General features: G+C 42.9%; 2 protein-coding genes across 4 annotated transcripts in view; one reads left to right on the top strand and one right to left on the bottom strand.

Moving 5' to 3' along the window:
- Window positions 1–304: 304 nt before the first annotated feature.
- On the top strand, window positions 305–12,227 carry TACR2 (tachykinin receptor 2). The gene is made up of 5 exons (XM_053388466.1): window positions 305–1,103; window positions 6,697–6,891; window positions 9,376–9,532; window positions 10,691–10,887; window positions 11,965–12,227. The coding sequence occupies exons 1-5, from the start codon at window positions 709–711 to the stop codon at window positions 12,161–12,163; spliced, it is 1,143 nt and encodes a 380-aa protein (XP_053244441.1). The 5' UTR covers window positions 305–708; the 3' UTR covers window positions 12,164–12,227.
- A 4,259-nt stretch (window positions 12,228–16,486) lies between these two features.
- HK1 (hexokinase 1) overlaps window positions 16,487–23,204 on the bottom strand; it is a 46,507-nt gene continuing 39,789 nt past the window's right edge. For all 3 annotated transcript variants that reach the window (XM_053388459.1, XM_053388458.1, XM_053388460.1), the window contains exons 11-18: window positions 21,796–21,944; window positions 21,582–21,701; window positions 20,701–20,796; window positions 20,142–20,241; window positions 19,809–19,992; window positions 19,168–19,323; window positions 17,689–17,922; window positions 16,487–16,780 (exon numbers count right to left, since the gene is read on the bottom strand). In XM_053388459.1, coding sequence (XP_053244434.1) covers window positions 16,636–16,780; window positions 17,689–17,922; window positions 19,168–19,323; window positions 19,809–19,992; window positions 20,142–20,241; window positions 20,701–20,796; window positions 21,582–21,701; window positions 21,796–21,944 — 1,184 coding nt within the window. In that variant the 3' untranslated portion in view covers window positions 16,487–16,635. The remainder of the gene's footprint in view (window positions 16,781–17,688; window positions 17,923–19,167; window positions 19,324–19,808; window positions 19,993–20,141; window positions 20,242–20,700; window positions 20,797–21,581; window positions 21,702–21,795; window positions 21,945–23,204) is intronic.

Below are 23,204 nucleotides of genomic sequence, written 5' to 3'. Positions count from 1 at the left end.
GCACACTGCAGGCCAAGTTCTTAGTGAAACTCTCACCAAATTAAATGTGAGTTGTGGATATGCAAAGGATAAATGTATTGGCCCTAATAGGGTAAAATCTCTGACGTTCTTCGCTTTAAACCTGAGAGGAACAGAGCTATGAAGATTACTACAAAAACGTGGGGCAAGGGGTGGAACTCCAGCCTCACGAAATTGGATTTCGTTAGCTATTGTATATTCTAGCCTCTCCGCCTCTTTTCAATTCTCGTTAAGCCTGTAGAATTTTTTTTGCCTGTTTGACTGCTTCCAAAATGTTTCAGTGTTACAAAGGAAGGGAGAATTAAAGTCCAGCAACTCCATGCTGCGATATCTTTTGAACTCTTCTTTTTTAAAAAACAACACATTCTAATAGAGTTACCATAACCTGACACTTTGATTCTTAAGAAGATTCTTCTTATCACAGATCTTCTGCATATTTCTGTTGGCCATTAACACCAGCAGATATTCAAATGGATTTGTGGTGGATATGAGCGTAGAAGAGCTGTAATCGCTTCCTGTGGAAAACCATTGTGTGGTGCATGGAAGATCTCTAAACTGAATGTGGGATGCACATAAAAGTCAGTGTGTTCTGAAGATCTCCAAACTGCGAGTTCACAGCAACAATGCTAGGACTGCTGTAAGAAAGTAATCCCATTTCACACAGTTTTCAACAGTGAACTGAAGAAAGTTATGAAGACAATTTCCTCCTCAAACATAAGCAACATTTCAGTGGATGACATTTCCATAGACCATGTCAACCAGACCGCGTTTTCTCAGCCTGGCTGGCAAATAGCACTTTGGGCTATCACCTATTTATTCATAGTCATCGTATCGGTTGTGGGCAATGGCACTGTCATTTGGATTATCTTGTCTCACCAACGGATGAGGACTGTTACCAACTATTTTATTGTTAACTTGGCTTTTTCTGACCTGCTAATGACTGCCTTGAACACAGTGTTCAATTTTATTTATGCCAGCCACAACGTCTGGTATTTCGGTGAGGGATTCTGTCGGTTTCTTAACTTTATTCCTGTTACGGCAATGTTTGTGAGCATTTATTCTATGACTGCTCTTGCTGCTGAGAGGTAAGAGTTTTGAAGTTGAACTAAATTTTGTTATCCTATTTTATTTGTTTTTAAAGGGTTAACTTGTAAAAGCTGGGTTGAAAGAAGTTATACTAACCAAACTGGAAAAGCAGCTCAATTTTTACAAATCTAGGCATATTTACTTAAAAGTAGATCTCACTGAGTTCTACAGCACAATCCTATGCATGTTTACTCAAAAGTAGGCCCCTTTGTGTTCACGGTGGCTTATTCCCAAGTAAGCGTGCATAGAATTGCATCCTTACTCTCTAGTAAGTATGTTTAAGATTGTAGTGAAGGGGAACAGTCGTATACCTGGGAACGAACACACACACACACACACACACACACAGCACTTCTAAATAAGCCAGAATCAAGTTGCCATACTATGACTTGGAACTTGCATTTGGAACATGGGATAATGAACAAAGGGGACATTATATTCTGATCCTGAATTATTATTTTGCACTGAAAGATGTAATATTTAAAGGGTTCACTGGTAAAACACTTCCCTTTCCTTGCTCATATGCACACCACCAGCTCCCAAACAGCTCCATCTGGTTCCTTTAAGATGCCTACATCAGGGGCTACACTCTGAAGCTGCTGAAATCTGCACAGCCTGGTACCCAGTAGACCCAGGTACCGCCCCTTCTTGCTATCAAAGAGCTTATATAACAGAGTAAAAGCAGATCCCTAAGTCAAAGGTTAAATGTGGTTTTCAACCATAGCAGAGTCTGGCTGAGTCTTATAATTCAGCAGGGAAGCACTCTGCAGGACACAAAAAGGCCGTCCATTCCTATTACGGTAAATTAAACTTTATGGAAATTGTTTATCACTACCAAATCAAAAAGGTGATATTACAGAAGTTTCAGCGGGCTGCTACATAGCTTCTACTATCTTGATCATTTTCTGAAAGTCCCATTCTGTTCCCTAGGTTTTTTTTAGTCTCCAGCAAGACTTACAAATATACTTGATCTTCTTATTTATCTGTTTTTGTTTTAGTGTTTAGTGTTACACTGAGTCCTTGTTCACACATCATTTACAGACAGTGACTCATAACCTACAATACAGGAAATATCTGAATGCCTTATTTCTAAGGAGGACAATGCAAATTAGGTTCCGTTTCCTCTTGTCAAAAAGAGGACAAGTTAACAAGATCCTGCCAGTTCAGAAACATCTTTCACTTAGAGTCAACAGGACAAAAGTCACCTCTGGGAAACACCCAACGTACTAGTCATCAAATATTTATTTAATAATAAAATACAAATAATACAAAATTATGTCAGTGTAGCTCCTGTGTTCAAATTAATTTAGAATTCATAAACTCCCAAGTTTTAACCAGATGTAAAACACTGTATTTCCCCATTATGTTCAGTGTCTACGTGGTTCCTATATTCCTAGTAACAATAAAGTCTAAGGGTGTGAGACAATTCTCATATTGTCGATATGGCATACAGTGGTACCTCGGGTTACAGACGCTTCAGGTTACAGACTCCGCTAACCCAGAAATAGTACCTCGGGTTAAGAATTTTGCTTCAGGATGAGAACAGAAATCGCGTGGCGGCAGCAGGAGGCCCCATTAGCTAAAGTGGTACCTTAGGTTAAGAACAGTTTCAGGTTAAGAACAGACCTCCAGAACAAATTAAGTTCTTAACCCGAGGTACCACTGTATAAGGAGGTCTCTGTGTGCTTTGGTGAACCCTTGGATTTGCACAAGTGGAAAGAAATGGAGGGAAGGACCAATACAAGGGTGCCAGCCTGTATAGACTTACTTGGGAGTACCGTAAGTCCCACTAAACTCAACTGGGGCTTACTTCAGAGTGGGTATATATTCATAGGGCTGCACTGTCAGCCACAGAAAGAAAAACCCAAACAGGAAGGAAATAGAACTGTGCAGACATTTCCTTTCAGGAGGCAGAGGTGAGTGAGGAATAAGCAAATATCAAATGTGGAATCAGCCAGGCATAGCATTGTTCAGAAAGCAAGCCAAACTGCTCATGGGGCAAAATGCAGGCTTGTAGGGGTTCCCTTTTCACAAACCTGAATCAGCCAGTACAACGCAAATATAGCCACACTTGCAGAATGCAAGCAATATGTGGCATTAAGCAGATAAGCCCACTCCTCGGTGGGGTAGACAGTAGTAGTCGATCATGAAAACAGAAATAAATCAGTTTCTGGGAAAGATTAATGACTTTAATAGAAGTAGCTTTTTCCGGCTCAAAGTCAAGGGCTGCTGGTAACAGATACATTGTGTAATCTGGAGCTTACCAAAAATTTATTTTAAAAAACACTCCTCCAGATCAGTTTATTTTCTCTACATCTCCCACTTCGGGATTCTTGGGAAGAACTTATAAAACTAATGCCTTTTTTATTTTTAATTAGTTATGTGGGAAAAGTTGAACTTCCATTTTTATAAAGCACAAGGTTTGTGCCATAACTATACTGCACCACTCTTTAGGGAGCTACCCTAAGTGCAAGAAGCTAGTGTAAAGAAAGCCAGTCGAAATAAAGCTGGCATAAAGTTACACCTGATCCAAATCCCATTCAGCAGCTAGGCGGATGCTGCTGCCCTGCCTAAGTCTGGCAGAGGAAAAACAAGTCTTTAAAACAGTGTTCTGTGCTGGGTTGCCAAGTCACGTGTAACTAGGCTGAATCTACTTAGGATCTAGCCTAAGGCCCACTCTCCCAGTCCTGCCCCACCATGCCCCAGAATGCTCCCTTTCGGAGACTTACACCAGCCTTGGCTCAGCCTTTTTGGACTGCCACCTTTTCCTGCCTTGGAGGGTGCCTCTTCTGTTTTTCTTCCCTTCACACTACTGCTAGTCATAAAAGATTTCTCAGGAAAACAGGTAGGCTGCATTTATCTTCCTTGGAAAAGTTTACAAAAACAAGCCATCATTTCTTGCTGTTTGGATTAGGGGTGCCAGATTTTCCTGCGCCATGTGTGACAAATGGATGAAGTTATCTTCCTCCCCACACGGCTAAGATGTGGGGAAGCTTTGCCTGCTAAACTTCTGCTTGTCATGTGGCTTTTTAAGACACAGGAGCCATGCCAGAAAAAGTTGGCACCCCTAAAATTAATTTTATACATTCTGCAAAAGCTCCGGACAGATCTTCCAAGCAAAGAGGCTGTCGTAACTTGGCAGTAAGTAATTGGAAGCTAATATTTTTTGTTTGGGTTTTGATTTACTCAAAAGTGCAAAAGTTAAGGATCGACAAGACAATATATCAATTGAACAGGACAAGTACTGTTGCACAAGTTGTATTAGGAACATAGGAAGCTGCATTGTACCAAATCAGATTGTTGGTCTATCTCACACACTACTGACCCAGTACGATAGTGGGGCACAAAGAAGAAAGTACATAAATGTAATGATGGTCACCAGCTTAAGGTAAAGGTAAAGGGACCCCTGACCATTAGGTTCAGTCGTGACCGACTCTGAGGTTGTGGCACTGATCTCACTTTATTGGCCATTGGAGCCGGCGTACAGCTTCTGGGTCATGTGGCCAGCATGACTAAGCCGCTTGTGGCGAACCAGAGCAGCGCACAGAAACGCCGTTTACCTTCCTGCCGGAGCAGTACCTATTTATCTACTTGCACTTTGACGTGCTTTCAAACTGCTAGGTTGGCAGGAGCAGGGACTGAACAACGGGAGCTCACCCCGTCACAGGGACTCGAACCGCTGACCTTCTGATTGGCAAGTCCTAGGCTCTGTGGTTTAACCCACAGCGCCACCCGCATCCCGGTCACCAGCTTGGATGGCCCCAAAAGAGTGTTAGGAAAATGGAGGCTAGCGATGGCTACTAACCACAGCAGCCATGTTCTCCCTCAGCTGTTGGAGGCAGTATGTCTCTGAATACCAATTGCCAGGAAAAGCTCTGTTGCACTCACGCCCTGCTTGCAGGCTTCCCATAGGCATCTGGTTGGCCATTGTGAGAACAGGATCCTGGGTTAGATGGGCCTGGGGCCTGATCCAGCAGGACTGCTCTTGTGTTCTATTGTCTATACGTACTGACTAGCAGTTGCTCTCTTCCCTTGCACTGTCTGAAGTTGTCAGGCATTGAACCTGGAACCTTCAAGTGAGTGGCTGGGGCAATCCAGTCAGATGGGTGGGGTACAAAAAATTAAATTCTTATTAATATTCAAAGCAGGTGCCCTATCACTAAGCTATGGGGGAGAAAGTTTGTTTGCTTTTTAATGAGAAACATTATTGAACCAATACGTAAACTGAAGCACTTCAAAAGCAGCACTTGACTGAATTTTGCAATGCTATTCTCCAAGCAGCGTGTTCAAAAATGGGTATATTAGGGGGAAAGTGTGCATTAAAGTGCTTGTTAGTGAAAATAACATACAAAATGCATTATACTGGGGAGGTATATTTTTAAAATGTGGATATTGGTTAAGACAACATGGACAAAGGTGTATATTAGGAGAAATTTGCACCAAAGTTCTGACAAATTTGCATGAGGTATTAAAAAGATTAAATCACAAATTGCTGTGGAAATATGGAGAGATGAATTTAAGAATGGGGGAAAAATAGAAACCTGGAGAAACCAAAACTGAGACATTAATTCATCCATAGCTATGGCACTTCCATGGAACAACTTGCCCTGAATTACTGTACTTCCTGCAATCTCAGAGTAAACAAACTACAAGAAGGAGGCAGGAATTAATCATTGTACAAATAACTCTTCCCAGCAGAGCCACTTACTTAGGTATACAAAACCCTGGGATCATAAATCCTATCCTTGGCATTAGAAAAAGCTACCAATTTTGGAAAAACTCAGCCACACTGGCCATGCAACATCAATTATTGTTGAAAATGTCGTTTTCTGTGTGTCCTACAGTACATGTGTACTACAATCACAGAGCACATTTATCAAGCAGGCCACGCTGGCTTCCTGGTCATGTGTCAGTCAGCAACCCGAGATGAGTGTTCAGAACAGGTGTGAGATAAAATGCACAACATGTCATTTACACTGGAAGGCGCAAGGGTTGGAGAGAGGCTGAGGGGAAAACATTTCCACTGCTCAGTGAACAAATCAGGCCTGTGGCAGCAGGATGACTTTTTCTTATAAAAATAAATGATTGCCCCTCACAAAGCTCATACAAATCACTAAGTCTGGCCTTATTTACACCAATCTATGCATACGTGTATGCATTCTTCAACTAGAGAACTCCATTATAAAATTTGGAGGCATGCAAATATTGAAATAGAGCTGTATATTCCCCTCGCCACAGCTTTTTATTAGAGGTCACTCCAGAAGTTCCCCAAGTTTCAGAATCGGCTTTGGAGTGAATGCTCAGAAGACTCATTTGTACACACCAAGCATTTCCCAGAGTCCTTTGGATCTGTAGATTTCTTTCCACATAAATGTACACAGTAGAGTAGGGTGGAGGGGATAATGCTTTGCCTCTTCTACAATATTTGACTTGTTTATTGTGAATATGGCTGTGTACACACTATACCTTCAAAGCACAGAGCACAGTCTTCCCCTCAAAGAATTCTGGGTGCTGCTGTTTGCAAATGGTTGCTAGGAATTGCAATTTTGTGCAGGGTGAACTGCGGCCTAATTCTCTCTCTCTTCCTTTCAGGTATATGGCTATAGTTTACCCTTTCAGGCAAAAGCTCTCTGCTGGGTACACCAAAGTGGTCATAGGAATAATCTGGTTGGTGGCTTTTGGACTTGCTTTCCCACAGTTCTTTTATGCACAAATTCGTGTCGACTACGGAATGACCAAATGTGTTGTTGCCTGGCCAGATGATGTTCATCGTAAAAATCTCATCACGTAAGAACACCCCAAATCTTGAACCCCAAAATACATGTTGGCAGTTGAGAACTCTTGATTTAAGGGGAAAAGAGAGAACGCGAATGATGTTGCTGAAAATCTTGCCTTAACCATCTGTTTTCAGCCAGAATCTATGTTACTACTATGTCTTCTTTACACTTGATGGAGGAGAGTGGAGGCAAACAGGTGACCACGTTAATATTCATGCAGTAATCAGGGATACTGCCAATTTAGGGTGTTTCATCCACAGATTTCAATGAAGTTGCAGTTTTCTAAAGTGAAAGAAGGCTGTGACATTCTGTGATGGGGGAACGAGGGTTGGAACCAGGAACTCTAGACCAAGGTGATCAAATTTAATTCAAACAGGGCTTCATACGTCAATTAAAAATCCTTCAGACTTATCCGAGTTAACTGAATGGCAGGACCATCCCAAAACTTTTAAATCCTTGGGGGAAAAGGGATGCCAGTATTCCTTCCATACTAGTAATTTAGTCTGGGATCCCATCTATCAGTTTAGATGCCTTTGCTGGACAACTCTGGCAATGTCATAGCATTGGAGTGCTATGGGATGGCTGTGTTACCCTCTCATCTTGTCTTTAAAAGTCAATTGCAACATTAGCTTTCATGAATTTTCTAGCCAAATATTCCTGAGGCTTTTCAGAACTACTGTATCTTTACCTAAAAGCTTCCTCTTTGCAGCTGCCAACTTTAATTGCTTTAGCCTGTAATTGTCCTTTAATTAGTCCTTCCTGCTCTACACTTTCATTACTAGATTTCTTTTTTCTTTTAACTGAAAAATAGCATAGTGTCACAAATATGGGGCAATTCATTCCTAATGAAACATCATATTGAACAGAAAATGCTTAGCGGAAGGGATCACAGGGAGCAAGCTTCTAATTAAAGTTGCAGGTGGGTTGCCTTTGTCCCAGCACAAAAAGTGAAGAACTTACCTCAGCGGCAGCACTCTCCCTGTTGCAAGAAATTGATGAGAAAGGCACAAGTATGTAATCTTCAACCCCAATTGAGATTCACACAGAAACAAGGATCAACAAGAAACGTCTGTTTGAACAATTGCCATGCTTCCTGTTTGAGAAATATCAAAACAAAATCTGGCACTGAATGGGATGCCCTCACTGTGATATGAAGCAACACTTCTATAGAGTAAAAGTCCCATTAAATCTGTCAGAGAAATTTTGACAGTTGATTATCGGTAGTGAAAAAAATGTTTAGTCAAAACATGGCAATGTGGTGGACGCAAAAAGAAGGGGGAAGCAGTGTGACCTCAAAAAGCAGGCCTTGGGTCCAGTAGATAAAAGGACTGAGGGGAAAATGGAGAGATATCTTGAGACCTTGCAGTGATCAGCCTTGCAGTGATTAGTCCTGCTATTTGTGGCAAAGGGAAGGATTTCCCCCATGTGTTCTTATCTCTTCCTCTGTCTGGCTCACCTCTTCCCCTTTTAGTCCGGGGAAAACCACACTCAAGGCTAAAACATAGAGTCCTTTGTTCTGTTTATGAGGTTCTGGAGGCCAAACATTTATGGAGCTTTGGGCACAATTCTCATCTCCCTCCAGAAAGGAGGCATGGTTATTTAAGCATTGCGTTAACATCACTCCTTGAACGTTTATCATCAGCCATCTTCTACAAATAGTAGCCTTCTGACAAGCTGTCTTCATGCCACTGGTTTACTGTGGCCACTGTCACATCACCAAAAAAAGTGGGGGGGGGGCACACAAAATTTTACACAAATTCACACTGTATACATGATATGCTAATTTATACGTATGGTTGCAAATTTAGAAACAATCACTATAATTCAAATATAAATTAACTATCATTTTGTCATAGTGGAGAAGACTGTGACCAGGTGATCTGTAGGTTTGCTCGGTCTGTTGTCCCCATGTTAACTGTTGATGGGCAACTTCAAGGCTTTTACTCTCCCTTCATAAGTATCTGGTCAGGCCTTCTGACAGAGGTCACTTTCAAAACAGCGGAAATTATAGAACCTTAAGAGTTAGAAGGGACCCCAAGGGTCATCTAGTCCAACCCCATGCAAGTCCTTGGTAAAGTAGGGCAGATGGTCACCCTAAACAGCAGTTTATAATTTTGAGAGTATCACTTTTGAAAGACCATTAATGGTACATTGTGTTTTGATAGCTTCCCCTCACCGGCCTTGCTTCACATCCTCCTTGAGTGTTTTTGCCTGATTGGAACATGACATTGAACTCTGAAAATGACTTGTTGCTTGCCTGGATGGAGAATAGAGAGGGTGTGTGTGTGTGTGTGTTTGTGTAGAAACTACCCCAGTGTACAAAGATACCATTTACATTCACTGCTCTGGCCACTCTTGCCCTGGAAACCACTGGCCCCGGAAAGTTTTGGAAACTCAGGCAGAAAAGCATTTATTGATCTTCCCAATACAGAGGTTCTTTTTGGACTGGGAAACAAGCTCTATCCATGCTCAGCTCTTTCTCTCTCTTTTTCAGGTACCACATTACAGTCATTGTTTTGGTGTACCTCCTGCCTCTCCTAGTGATGTTTATCACATACAGTGCAATAGGAAAGGCTCTGTGGAATAATGCTGTTCCTGGAGATCACACTAATGTGCTCAGCTACCAGCATATGATTACAGCCAAAAAAAAGGTTAGTTGTCATGAGCTAATAATTGATGCTTATAGCGCAGTGGTAACATGAACCCAGGGGTAAATCTCACTGCTGCATAGTTTCGTTATCAGCAAGAACAACAGACCAGACAAACCTCCGGCTAAGACTCGGACTGTGTATGCAATATTTCTTAAAAAACAACAGAATAGGTACAGATCATGACAAATACCTGTTCCCAAACCAATGGTAGGAGCGCATTAGGTGCAGAGTTTGTGGGAATGTGTACAGTCTCGATTTTTCAAATTGCCACGTAAGTTTCAGCAAATGCCCTCTGCTGTCCTGGATAGGTACTACAGCATGATGCCTCTAACCAGCATTATAAAAGGTAAAGGTAAAGGACCCCTGAACGGTTAAGTCCAGTCAAAAGTGACTATGGGCCACAGTGCTCATCTCGCTTCAGGTTGAGGGAGCCGATGTTTATCCCCAGACAGCTTTCTGTGTCATGCGGCCAACATGACTAAACCGCTTCTGGTGCAACAGAGCACCATGACGAAAGCCAGAGCACACAGAAATGCCATTTACCTTCCCACCACAGCGGTACCTATTTATCTACTTGCACTGGCGTGCTTTCAAACTGCTAGGTTGGCAGAAGCTGGGACAGAGCAATGGAAGCTCACCACAGTCACACGGATTCAAACAGCTGACCTTCCGATCAGCAAGCCCAAGAGGCTCAGTGGTTTAGACCACAGTGCCACCTGCGTTCCAGTAACCAACATTATATACATTGGCAGCAAACAAGTAGGGCAAGATACTGCTAGCTAAGGGGGTTCAACTTGAATAGTCACCACCTGTCACTTCCCAATCCTAATAAGTGCATGTTTCTGGGATTTGCGGCAACATTATCACAGCAGCATTCTGCACAGCCACAGTTGCCTTTATAAACAAGTTACTACTATATATTGCAGGGATGAGGAAACTGTCATTAATACAACTATGCATTTAACATATTGTCTGGTTTGGTTCATAAGAAACTCCAGGCACAAATTGCTGCACAGCCATGCATCACAGACTTTCTGAGTACCCACCCTAAGCCTGTATTTCACGAGAAATGGGTAGCAGCCTCTTTGACACCACAGGCACAAATCTAGGACCAGAAGAATGACAAAGCATTCAAAGAGTTCTCTTTCCTTTTTCTAGTTCGTCAGGACAATGGTTGCAGTCGTGATCACATTTGCCATCTGCTGGTTCCCTTATCATCTCTACTTCGTCTTGGGGAACATCCGGAAAGACATTTACAGGCAGAAGTACATTCAACAAGTATACCTGGCGGTGTTTTTGCTTGCCATGAGCTCTGCGATGTATAGTCCAATTATTTATTGCTGCCTTAATCAAAAGTGAGTAGTCCATGTGTTAAGTGGATGCAAGCAACTTGGGAGTATCACTGAAGTGTAGGATAAAAATGCTCATATATAAATATAGGAACCTAGGAAGCTGTCTTATACCAGTTCAGATCACTGGCCCATTTTGCTCAGTGTGGCCTACGCTCAGGGCTTATCCTTATATCATATTTAGCTTGACCTCTAACATTTACAATGCAATCATTTACATTCCCGCTCTGAAGCAAATACCACCGAGTTCAATGGTGCTTACTCTCAGGCACAGTATTAACAAATTCCACAAAAAACAGCGGTTTTCTCTAAATGTGCATCACATTCCTTTGATAGCCTCTGTATTCCATCAGGGAAACAGTCCATTTTTCTTTGGAGAGAAAATTTCCTTTGGGGGTTCAATACAGAGGCTCACACAAAATTCCTCATTCATCAGACTTTATTCAATAATGTGTTACGGGACAGAGTACAAAAGCGTTTGTGAGAGCACACACCCTATATAAGGAAATATACGTCATCTTGACCATTCATTCTCTAGCCAACCACCTTCTGCCACCTCAGCACCTCACCTTCTCTCATCCAACCATAGTCCTTGGAAGCACTTACTCAACCCAAGTTTTTTGCTGTACATGAGACTTCCTTGTGCCTTTGTCAAGCAATCGGCCATTAGGTTCCTCCTAAACTGATTCTTACCAGTTTGGGGGCGAGGCTGCACTCTTGCATACGTGATGCAAGATCCTCGTGAATAATGGGTTTTGTAGAATTTCTACCTTCTCAGTCTGTACAAGGGATGGGAAGCTTTTTCTGACTACATTCTGGGGCGGTCACATGCTTGTGGTTGCTGGGTCAGAGGCAAAAGTAGACAGAACAGCCAATATGACTTATGCTTTGGTATCGGGGTCACACACAAGTCAGGTTTTTCTATACAGATTTATCTCTCCACCCTGTCAGGTAAGAGCTGTGATCACCCTACAAATACACAGTCCACCCAGACAAAACACTTGAGGAATCCCTCAAGTCTGAGGTTCTCCATCCCTCATCTATACCATGTAACACTTGGCTTGTGTTTGCACCCATTTACAGGTTCCGCTCTGGTTTCAAGATAGCTTTCCAGTGCTGCCCTTGCATCAAAGCAACGGAAAGAGACAGACTTAACCTTACTCCCCGATTGCCTTTAAAGAAGACCTGGAGAGATCACGCATCTAACAACCTGACAAGCACAGGAACACAGACAACCAATACAGACAATGTACCATTAAGTACTATGTATTTGGTCGTTTGACTGTTATGCCAATAGCTTGATTAACGGCTTCTTGTCATGTTTCTTCATTGCAGATTAAAAATATTACCACAGAGGCTTGTGACAGATTTGGGAGTATTCTTTGCAGTGTTTCACACCAGCAACACAACCAATCAATTCCTCCATCAGTGTTATTGCTTGAATGTCTTAGTGTCTGAAAATAATCTCAATGCCATACGCTCATACTATTATGGAAAGCCACAGGGCCGACCCAAGACATTTTACTGCCTGAGGCAAAGGACAAGGTAGCTCACCTCCCTATTCCATGTACAGAAGCCAACTGGACTAGCTGTTGAATCTTATTTCAATGCTGGCAATGGGACAGCATCCATCATGGTACCTGATAGCAGCAGACTAGTTTAGGGGTCCAGGATGGACTGTGGCACACACAGAGCAGATTGCATACTTCAGAACAAATAGAAAAAAGGCATTTTTTTCCCCAGTCCATCAGCTGGCATTAAAAATTCAAATACAGTGGTACTTGGGTTCACAAATGTAACCCGTTCCGGAAGTCTGTTCCAAAACCAAGACACACTTTTCCATAGAAATACAAAATGGATTAATCCGTTCCAGACTTTTAAAAAACAATACCTAAAACAGCAATTTAACATGAATTTTACTATCTAACGAGACCATTGACTCATAAAATGAAAGCAAAATCAATGTACTGTACTATAAAATAAACAAGACAGTATTGTAGATGATAAAAATTAAAATTATTATTTTTCCCTTACCTGCACTGATACTGTTTGGATGGGGGGCTTTTATCCATTTCCTCAGTCACACCATCAATCAATCAGTGGCTGAACTGGGTTCCAGTGTTACAAAAACAAATAAACCGAAAAAGCCTCAAAAACAAAAAGGCAAAATAAATAGCAAAAAAGAAGTACCAAACAATCTGCTCCAGAAGTCTGTTTGACTTCTGTAATGTTCAAAAACCAAGGCACAGTTTCTGATTGGTGCAGGCGCCCTGGAAACAATAGCTGACAGCTGCATTGGATGATCTGCTTCCGAAAAACGATCGAAAACCGGAACACTTACTTCCAGCATTTGGGAACCAAAGCGTTTGAGAACCAAGGTACCACTGTACCAAAATCTGTAGTGTATACTTTAACAGTAGTAGCAGTTTTTAGAGTATCACTTGGATTGCCTTTTAGAACACAGGAAACTACGTTCTCCCATTAAGCTCTACATTGTCTATATAATGACTGACAGCTGCCCTCCAGGATTTGAGTGGAGTCTTTGAAACCTAGAACTCTTCCATGCAACACATGTGCTCTACCCATTCAATGCTGAAGGGAAAAGCTACACAAACACCATCAGATTATACATTATGCTATAACTGGTGAACCTGCAAGGGGGTGGGGTGGAAGTAAAGCCTGGTCCTAGAATATTAACCATCAGCCAGCACTGATTCAACTCAAGGACACAACACGTAGCAGTTCTTGTGTCAAAGAGGTGTGCAAGTGTGTTCAACCCAAGGCTGAAATCTGGTGGGACATTTTAACACTGTTTTGTAAAGATACATTTGCAAGAGGCACACATTTCTCAGGAAATATCTGGAATCTAGAATTGAATAAAGGAGTTTTTATTTTAAATATTCCCAGTTTCCATTGCTTTTAAAACACACAGGGATCTTCCCCACCCTTCTCCAAAGCATCAATCATTCCTTTGCCAGAAAGAATCACCAAACACCAACACACGTCAAAAAAAGTTTAATATTGTCACAAATATTCACTTTGCACTAGTAAGTACTGCTGCTACTAGTGGTGCAATGTAAAAAGACTTTCTAGCATTGCAAATCCAGGGAATCATGCAGATCTTCAGGAAGACACACACGCACACACGCACACATAAAGCTGAGCTTACTGCTTGTGACTCGTGTTACCACACAACATTCGATCACAGTGCACCAAAATGCATACTGAAATGTTTATTAGCATGGGGAATCCAAATCTTGAGGAGCAGAGAAGAAAAATAAGTCTGCAAATCTCTTTTCTTCTGGCCAATGGTGGTATTTAGTTGAACAAACAACAATTCATACTTCGGAGAACAAAAAGATCTAAAATGGTAGTGGGTCGCTTCTGCGGCAGCTGTTCAGAAAACTAACTGCAGGCTAACCAAACTTAAAAGACAAGCTAGCTAATTTTGTATTTGTGCAATTCCAAATAGGAAGGGAAAGGTGATGTGGGTGGTCTGCGTGCGACAGCGAATTTTTTCTGTGCAAATTAGGCAAGTTTGCATAAATTAATTTGCACCAGAAAGCGACACGTTATAATCTGGCATGCTTATTTTACTTGCTTTTTTTAAAAAAAAAGCTAAAAGATTTGAATCTGCTAAGCTTGGCTGATTTACAATGGGCAAATGCTTTGCTACTAAGAATCTTAACAAACCAGGGAGGTGGGGATCCATGGAAAGGTAAATAACCGGGGACTGGGGGGGCAGGATGCATCCCACATCACTATTTGCCAGCCCTTTCTATTTGCTGAGTGGCAGGCTGGCTTGACTTGCAAGTCTAGCTGAATCTAGTCCCAATGCTGGAAATTTCCTTGCTTTAGGCACCTTTGGAGCAGGCTGGTTTGGTGTTACTTGCCTGCAATGCTTTCCCAAGCACCCTGGAATTCCTTGCCCCACACCCTATGTGGATTGACACAAGAACAGTTCCTTGAAACTTTACTCATCTAATTGTTAGATGCTGCTGCTATCTATATATCTAAAAGCAGGGCTTTTGGGGCGCCATTGCTATTCCAAGAGAACAAGGGACACGTTCATGGTGAGTTCCAGCACCTCTTTTTCTAGAAAAACAACACTGTTTAAAAGCCTGGTTCTGAAGTTAATGTCACTTTTAAAACCACATGGAAAGGTATATACTTCCAAACATCAGGGGGCTTTATTCAGCTCCATTAAAAATCAGTGTGATTTTGGCCTCCATAGGACCCACTGTTAATGGCGATTAGGATGCATTTCATTCCACCCCTTCCCCTACTATTTATCTAGACTCAGATTGTAATTTTTTTAAGCACTCGTGTGAGTGCTGCCATGTGGGAACTAGCTGTTAATGCAGATTAGAGGGCTCCCTAGCAAAGCACCCAAACACCACTTTGCTCACTCAGGTCTGGTCATCCATTCGCTCCCATACATATGGACACACCAGGAGGCAGCGGCTGTGTCTGGGAAGCTGCCTGCTATTTTAATTTGTCCACCACTTTCCGGGGCAATGTTACATTGGGTGCACAAGGGCATTGTGGGGAAATTAAAATGGCAGCTTCCCAGTGACAGCTGCCAAAGGCTCACAGCCAAAGGCCTGGGCAGGCAAAAAAGCCAGGTTAACTCCAGCTTTGGCAGGTGGACAAAGATGTTGGGAATGGTGTTGGCCTTGCAGTGCGGCACAACGTTTCCAGAAGCGAATACATGCCGTGGACTTGCCAGAACTCCCCTAGATAACCTGCAGCCATGTCACTCCCACATTGCAAGCACTCATACAATTGCTACACAAAGGCAGACCGTAAACTCGGCTCATTGCACTGGAAGTGGCTCTCAGAGCAGGAAGGGAGACCAAGATGCCCCTTTTAAAAATTAACATCCTCAACTCACCAGAATCTAGCCAAACCACAGGAAGGGTACATGGAAAGCTATGGATATCTCTACAGTCAGAGGGATGGATTATCTCTGGGGTCAATCCTTCTCTTGATTTTTTTTTACTACCACAGACTTGCCTTTTGGAACAGCACAAATCTTACTTGGAAACACGACATCATTCACCAGAGCAGTGGGAAAAGCCAGTGATATTAAGACATGTCAGGAGAGCCCCTTATTTCTTTCCTAGTGACTGAATACAGTGAGCAGAAGACAATTCTGGCCGCTAAAGGAGACCTTGCTACAGGAGCACAGAGTGCAGCTCAGCAGATGTGAAAACTTCCAAGTTGTCTGAAAGGAAAAGGGTGCGGGGAATCAAACATTTGGCTAGAAATTCGGAAAAGAACTGCTAAGCCCTCTTAGCATAAGCATTTGTCTCCTACTCAGCACTGTTGATGGTATATGTATTTAACATGGATGTAGTAGCAGCTGGAAATAATACACTTGACACACAGAACCACCTGCTCTTATCCTTGGACATCGTTTGGCTGTAATTTTAGACCTCGAATAATAAACCTATTTTTGACATTTGTTTAAATTATAGATTCTCCTTTTTTCCTCCTTTGAATGATTTACACACGGGGAATGTGCCAAATAGGGCAGAAAAAGACACATGCAGACAAGGGCTTCAGAGGAGGGAAATATTATCAGCAACAGCAGCACACGCTATTCAGTATCCTATTTTTATTTTTTAACTCCAACGCTTCCATAAAGCAGCAGTGGGACTCTGGGCTTCCCCTCTTGCCAGTTCAGACTACGGAACCGCTGCTTTTCGCAAGGAAGTGCTCGGAAGGCAGAATGAGCCAGTGGTGCAGAGTTCAGTTATGCTCAGCCTCACGCAGTCTACATCCCACAGCAGTGATGAGGGCAGCCCCTTTGCCACTGCCATCTTCCGAGAGAAGGAATGTCACATCGCACTTGGGGGCCAGGTCCTTTACAGTTTGGTGCATGACCCTCGAAAAACTGTGGAAAAAACAAACAAAAAGAGGGAAATGTGAGGGAGGGCTTCTCTCTGCCAGTCCATAATCACGATAAGGTCTCAAGATTACCAAGCAGGTTTCATTCTCTTTTCAGCAGCTACGCTTCTGAATACCAGTTGCTGGAAAACGGATAGCTCAGTTGGTTAGAAAGTGGTGCTGATAACGCCAAGGTTGCAGGTTCAATCCCCGTGCATCTTCCTGCGTTACAGGGGGTTGGACTAGATGATCCTCAGGGTCCCTTCCAACTCTACGATTCTATGAAATTGCAGGAAAGGAGAGAGCTTGTGTGCTCATGTCCTGCCTGCAGGCTTCCCACAGGCATCTGGTTGGACACTGTGAGAACAGGATGCTGAACCAAATAGGCCACTGGCCTGATCCAGCAGGCTCTTCTAATGCTCCTCCATGTTAAACCGGAAGCCTTCCTTATGTCAGTGAATGGAGCCAGACACTCAACATGCAGACTTTACAGAAGAAACTGGCAGGAGATCACAGAAGGAAGCAAGGAGCAGCTGTGGTATAAAGGGAATTCCTTCTCACTGTTTTCACACACCCATTCGCAGTGATTTCTATAAGGCATGCACCTGAAATATGCATCCGAGTCCATTCATTTTTATGGAAATGAGAATTAGAAACCCCTTATCCTTAACCTATGCCTATGGAGTCTGCAGTGAAACATAAGCTCAAGCCCAAAAGAGTGGTGGAGTACACAGTGACTACTCATTAAGCAAGCACACAGTAAGCCACAAAACATGCAGGCTAGAAGAAAAGGCTCCCTTGGCTATTTCGTCAGAGCATCCCCAATCTCTCACAAGCCAAGCACTGCTTTTCACAAAGCTTTAAGACACTTCCCGGAGCACAGACAGCAAAAGCACATAATTTCCCAGTACTTACTGTGGGTGAAGCTTATATAGTGTACCATCAACGCCCACCGTTACATCCAGGTGGTCCAAGCCTCTGTTCTCCCTTATTTTGTCTACGACGGCAGCCATCCCGGCTCCACACAGCTGAGCCGCCCTCCTTGATACTGCGCCACACACCGTCTTGACGATGATACTGTCATCACAGGTGCTGTTCAGACCAAGCTGCTGGAGGATTGTACGGACCTGAAGCAGCGCTAACCTGTCACTGTTGAGAAGACCCAAGGGGAGAAGGGAGAAGAGAGAGAAAACAGAGGCTTGAACTCGTTTCCAAAATCCTCTGCTTCGGTGGACACCAGGGATAGGGGCATCAGATGTTGTTGGACTGCAACTCCCATCAGCCCAGCAAACATTGCCAATGGAATGTGGCTAACAACATCTGGAGGGCCACAGGTGTATGTATGCAGTCAAAGACTCCCGTTGGCCTGGGTACCATGTGCATCACTGAGTGTAAAACTGAAGCCCTATTCTGGCATTTAGGCTAAAGATACATTGGCTGTAAATGGAGGAGCAGGCACCCAACATCCCCCTCCCTGCTGGAATGCCAGCTCAACCTCAAACCAGTCCACATTAAGTGCAAAGGTCCTCCCCACAGAAAAACCCTCTTTGATGCTGTATGCAGGAAAGTCTCAAATGGAGCCAAGGAAACTTTCCTGTGCACTCCTGCCCTTTCCCTATTTAAGACCACTTATGTCATCTCCAGACACCTAAATACAACACTGGTATTGAAATCCACATGGCTAAAAATGCCTCCCATCACACTCTGAGCAGCCCCTTTTCACTGCATTCAAACAATCCTCACTTTCTCAGGGTTTGTAATAGGTTTTTGTCCCAGAGAACAGGAGAGAGTTGTCCAGCTGCACTAGAAATAATTAATGAACCATCAGCTGTTCTGGAAGCCATTCTTTGCCCAGTTGATCTGTCTCTGCTCTTCGCAGTGGTATGCCGCTCTAGGGCCATTTCTGTCTCCATCTATACCGATGCAAAAAAACAGCACTATAGCGGCAGCTGGTGTCAGACTGTGGTATTACAGCACCGTTACAGTATTACAGCAACGTTAGGAGGCAGACCCCATGATGAAGCACCAAGGAGAACCATCCACACATCCAGGAGGGAATGCAGAAAGTCAGATTTGGAAAAATGTTAAATTTGTTCAGATTTGGGAAAATGTTGATTTGTTTTAATTTAATTTAATTTGCTTTAATTAGTGACCAATTTGGGGAAAACAAATGAAAATCAATAAAAATAAGATTTGCCCAAGTCTGCTACTCAAAAAATGCAGAAGTAAAAACCAAACCAAACCATGAAAAAGAGCCACAAATATGGACTCAGTAAAAACTCACAGTAGATTGTAGAGCATTATTGTAATGCTGATATCATTACCTAAGATTTCTGAGAAAAAGTAATTGTTAGCAATAGCTTGACAATGACATATACATCTAAGCTCACTTACCTCTCTATCTGTGAAAGGAACTTTGTTTCAAAAATGCCCCTCGTTTTCAGTGTCTCTGAAATTTGACCTCTGAAGAGGAATCCTCTTTTCGTGAAGTCAATCAAAATGTTCCGGACGATTTCCCCCAAGTACATTCCACTGATCATCTTCTCATACCTGCAAATCATAGACAGATGAGGGGTTCAGAATGAAATGTGTGTGTGTTAAGGTCAACTGAGAAAAGTTTTGCTGGTGATTAATCCTTAATCAGGAAAAGCATGATTACGTTATTCCACCCCATTCATTTCAATGCAAAGGGAACATAATGCATATTTGGGGTGGGGCAGGGATACAAATACATTTTATTTGCAGGCTGAAAGCAACAGCAGGTGCTAATACGCAGCTATGTTTGCTGAATTGATTTCTGTTCTGGGCACAGCAGAAACACACAATTTCCTCTCTTGTTTATGTTGGGAGTTTTCAGACACCCACCAGCCTTGCTGCCTCTGTGCACCCAGGCTCCCAGAAGAAAGCATGCCCAAAGGCTGTGTGTTTGTCTTGAAGTCCAATCAGGTGATCACAGTAGTGCATGTGACGAAAACCATCTCTGCTGAGTCACCGCAGCACAAGCCTTCACCCAACAACATTTCACCCGGAAATACCTTTGCTTGCCGCTGTTTAATGAGTAGTCATCAACAGCTTTGTCATAGATTGTCCTGATGTCATCTAGGCATCCGTTGTCTCCAAACGCGCCCCATTCCATGTTCACACACATTCTTCCTTGTTCTCCTTCTACCATCTCTATGTTTCTTGTTTCTTCCATGTAACATGCATTGCTGCCAGTTCCTGGAACAGTGAAAGAATCAGATTCAATACCAGAATAGACCAAAAAAAGGATACACAAAATCATCCGGTAGTTATAGGACCTGCTGCAATGGGTCTTAGAATAACGAGGCACCCAATGAACCAAACTAAATAGCAAGTCCCATTCTTACCCACAATGAGTCCAATTTCACAATTGGGATCTTCATAGGCACAAGTCATCATAGTCCCGACTGTATCATTCACCACGGCCACAACATCCAAGTCAAATTCCTTGGAAGAAGTAACAAAATTATATACTACAATTGCTTCTCTTGAAACACGGCGGAGTAGTATTCACCAATGGTTACAAGTTCAGGGAAACAAGCCCATGCCTGTCATTTGCAAATTTTTTAATAATCAGGAAAACACAGGTCTGTTTTAAATAATAGCAATTTAATTTTCATTCCGATGTCCGGAGGGCTGGATTCAACTAAGTTGTTGCACTGGCAGAAGCCAGAGCAACGAGTTCTGCCAGCAGAACGTGAAAACCACCCTTTCCTTCCCCAACACCACACCCTCCACAGATCTGCTCAGGAAGGTTAGGAGAACCCCGAGAACAGGGGATCTTAAGCAGTCCAGAGGACGAATAAGAACACACAACAGTGACTCATAAAACAAACAATACATGATTTTTAAGAAGATCAACACCATCTGCTAATTTTAAGAAATCACAGGGGGGGGGGGACTCACTTCTCTTCTTTTTATTCCTTCCCGTAGCAAATTAACAACATCCTCCCCTTCGCAGTCAGTAGCCTTAAAGCCCTTGGTCCAGTTCAGAAGGATGCCCTAAGAAAAGGAACAAGAAATTCAGTTCATTGCAATATCAGAACAAACCAGAAATAATCACCACCTGGGCATCCAGGTGCAGTAGCAGACCCAACCACCTAATGAACCCATGATGGCATCAAGAGCTCCTCATATGAATACATATGCAGCTGTTGTTCCAAACTGTGGGGTGGTATTTACCACTTGTCCACATTATCCAAGTAACATCTTCTGAAAGATGATGCACGGTGTGATGTCATTGGGTTCAGTTTCCAGCCGAGCACAAATGGCAGCCAATGAAGTGGAGCAGGGGGAATATCCAAACTACAAGTGAGATGACACCATGCATCTCCTTTCATTAGCTGTTACCATGGGAACATGGGTTAACAACAAAGATTGATAGCAACCAGCCATGCCCCTGCAGTATCTTGTTCGGCATCACTTTTAAAGGCATGCTGCAGTTAAGTCTAGAATCTGCAGGTACGGTGGGGCTTAACTCAGTGATAACAGCCCATGCCTTGCAGGCAAGAACTCCCAGGTTCAACCCTCAACATCTCCATTAAGGCCTTGGAGAGACTGGAGAGGTGGCTCCCATTCTGTGTAGATTATCCTGAGCCAGATGGACCACTGGTCTTAACTCAGTATAAGGAATACTGACTGTGTCAATATTATTTGCATGTGCAAAGCTCACACTCATGCTTGTCTGCCTGCATACCTCTTCTCAACCGCTAAACTGCAGCTGAAAATCCACTCTTAAAAAACACATATGGAAAAGTTTCATTACAGAAATAAGAACAATAACTTACAGCATCTAAGCTTGTCTGTTTGCAAGGGAAAGAAAACGTAAAGCCCAGGGGGAGTCGTGCACCTTTTATTCCCATGTAGTCCAGGAAATCCGAGATGCAGGAAACAATGTGATCAAACAGCTGGAAAAAGCAAAATAAAGTAGTGTGTATCACAAGCACTGTGCAGTCTCTGAAAGATAGCAACAACACAACATCCTCTGCACTACATGCTCACCTCCTCTCCAGTACCTTGCATGACCTCTATAGGAATGGCATAGATTTTATTGTGCATCTCCACCATTCGCCTTTTACCGCTTCGGATCTTCACAAGCAAAACTCGGAAGTTTGTTCCTCCAAGATCCAGGGCCAGGAAGTCTCCGTTCTCTGCAATGAAATAATTTTGAACAAGTAGGAAGTGAGGAACAACGCCTCTAAATTTTCCGAACTTTTAGTCCCCAGCACTTTTACAGGAGGAAAAGGCTCTGTCATCTACTGTGAACTCATTGTGTTTCCAGTGCTGGGTTTTTAATCAAGAGTTTACACAACTTTATCCAAAATGCATATGCATCCTGTACAAATGTGTGCGTATATACATATCCATGTGGTACATTGTTCCTCACCCCAGCTTCACATCAATAGGAGTCCCTAAGCGAGAGCTTTCCCAACTTTTTATGTTGGTGACACACTTTTTATACAGTGGTACCTCGGGTTAAGTACTTAATTTGTTCTGGAGGTCCGTTCTTAACCTGAATCTGTTCTTAACCTGAAGCACCACTTTAGCTAATGGGGCCTCCTGCTGCTGCCGCGCCACCGGAGCATAATTTCTGTTCTCATCCTGAAGCAAAGTTCTTAACCTGAAGCACTGTTTTTGGGTTAGCGGAGTCTGTAACTTGAAGCGTATGTAACCTGAAGTGTATGTAACCCAATGTACCACTGTACTTAACCCGAGGTACCACTGTACGTGCATCATTTTGCAACACAGTAATTCAAGGTTTGCATCATTTTGCAACACAGTAATTCAGTTTTACTAGCAAACAGGAAGTTAAACCTTTCCAGCCCCGGGAGGAGCGCGGGCGGAGCGTTCGTGTGACACGCCAACACACTAACGTGCACCTTTGCATAGTGTAAACACATCCCTGCCTCGGCAGTACCCTCTGGTGTGTACACAAACAGAAACCCACCTGACACTAATGAAGCCATGCCGAAGGCAATGTGAAACTGGTGGGTGGGGCTTCAGGGCACTCTGAGGCGGCAACGAGAACGCATCCTTACACTGAGCTCAAGTTATTCATGCATTTAAACAAACACGCATAACCTGGCTACTTTTATTTTGGTGAAAAAGCGGCCTAATGCAATTTAATGCCCAATGCTGGTTTACTGCTGAAAACCGCCCCATATTCTACTTACCCCCAAAGGGGCACTTTCAGAATCAAGCAACAAAAAACAGGACGGGACTCTAATCTGGACACACAAACATGAATGTTTTTACTACAAAATAGAAGCAGCCAGGTGAGAACATACTTCTTCAAAATACATGACTTCTAGCATATGTGGTTAACTGAAGGAGAGCAGAAAGGAGGCCTGAAAGAGGAGTCTTCCCCCTTTTTGGCTCATTTTTAAATGGCTTGCTGCTCAGGATTCTGA

Source organism: Podarcis raffonei, chromosome 5 (genome assembly GCF_027172205.1).
Source record: "Podarcis raffonei isolate rPodRaf1 chromosome 5, rPodRaf1.pri, whole genome shotgun sequence".
NCBI classification, from domain to species: Eukaryota; Metazoa; Chordata; class Lepidosauria; order Squamata; family Lacertidae; genus Podarcis; species Podarcis raffonei.
This window is presented reverse-complemented; position numbering and strand designations above follow the sequence as displayed.

What these genes read in the sequence shown, in the direction of transcription:
- TACR2 (XM_053388466.1), top strand. Translation starts at nt 709, where the DNA reads ATGAAGACAATTTCCTCCTCAAACATAAGCAACATTTCAGTGGATGAC. An exon ending in ACTGCTCTTGCTGCTGAGAG is followed by an intron (nt 1,104 to 6,696) that starts GTAAGAGTTTTG and finishes TCTTCCTTTCAG; the next exon opens with GTATATGGCTATAGTTTACC. An exon ending in CATCGTAAAAATCTCATCAC is followed by an intron (nt 6,892 to 9,375) that starts GTAAGAACACCC and finishes TCTCTTTTTCAG; the next exon opens with GTACCACATTACAGTCATTG.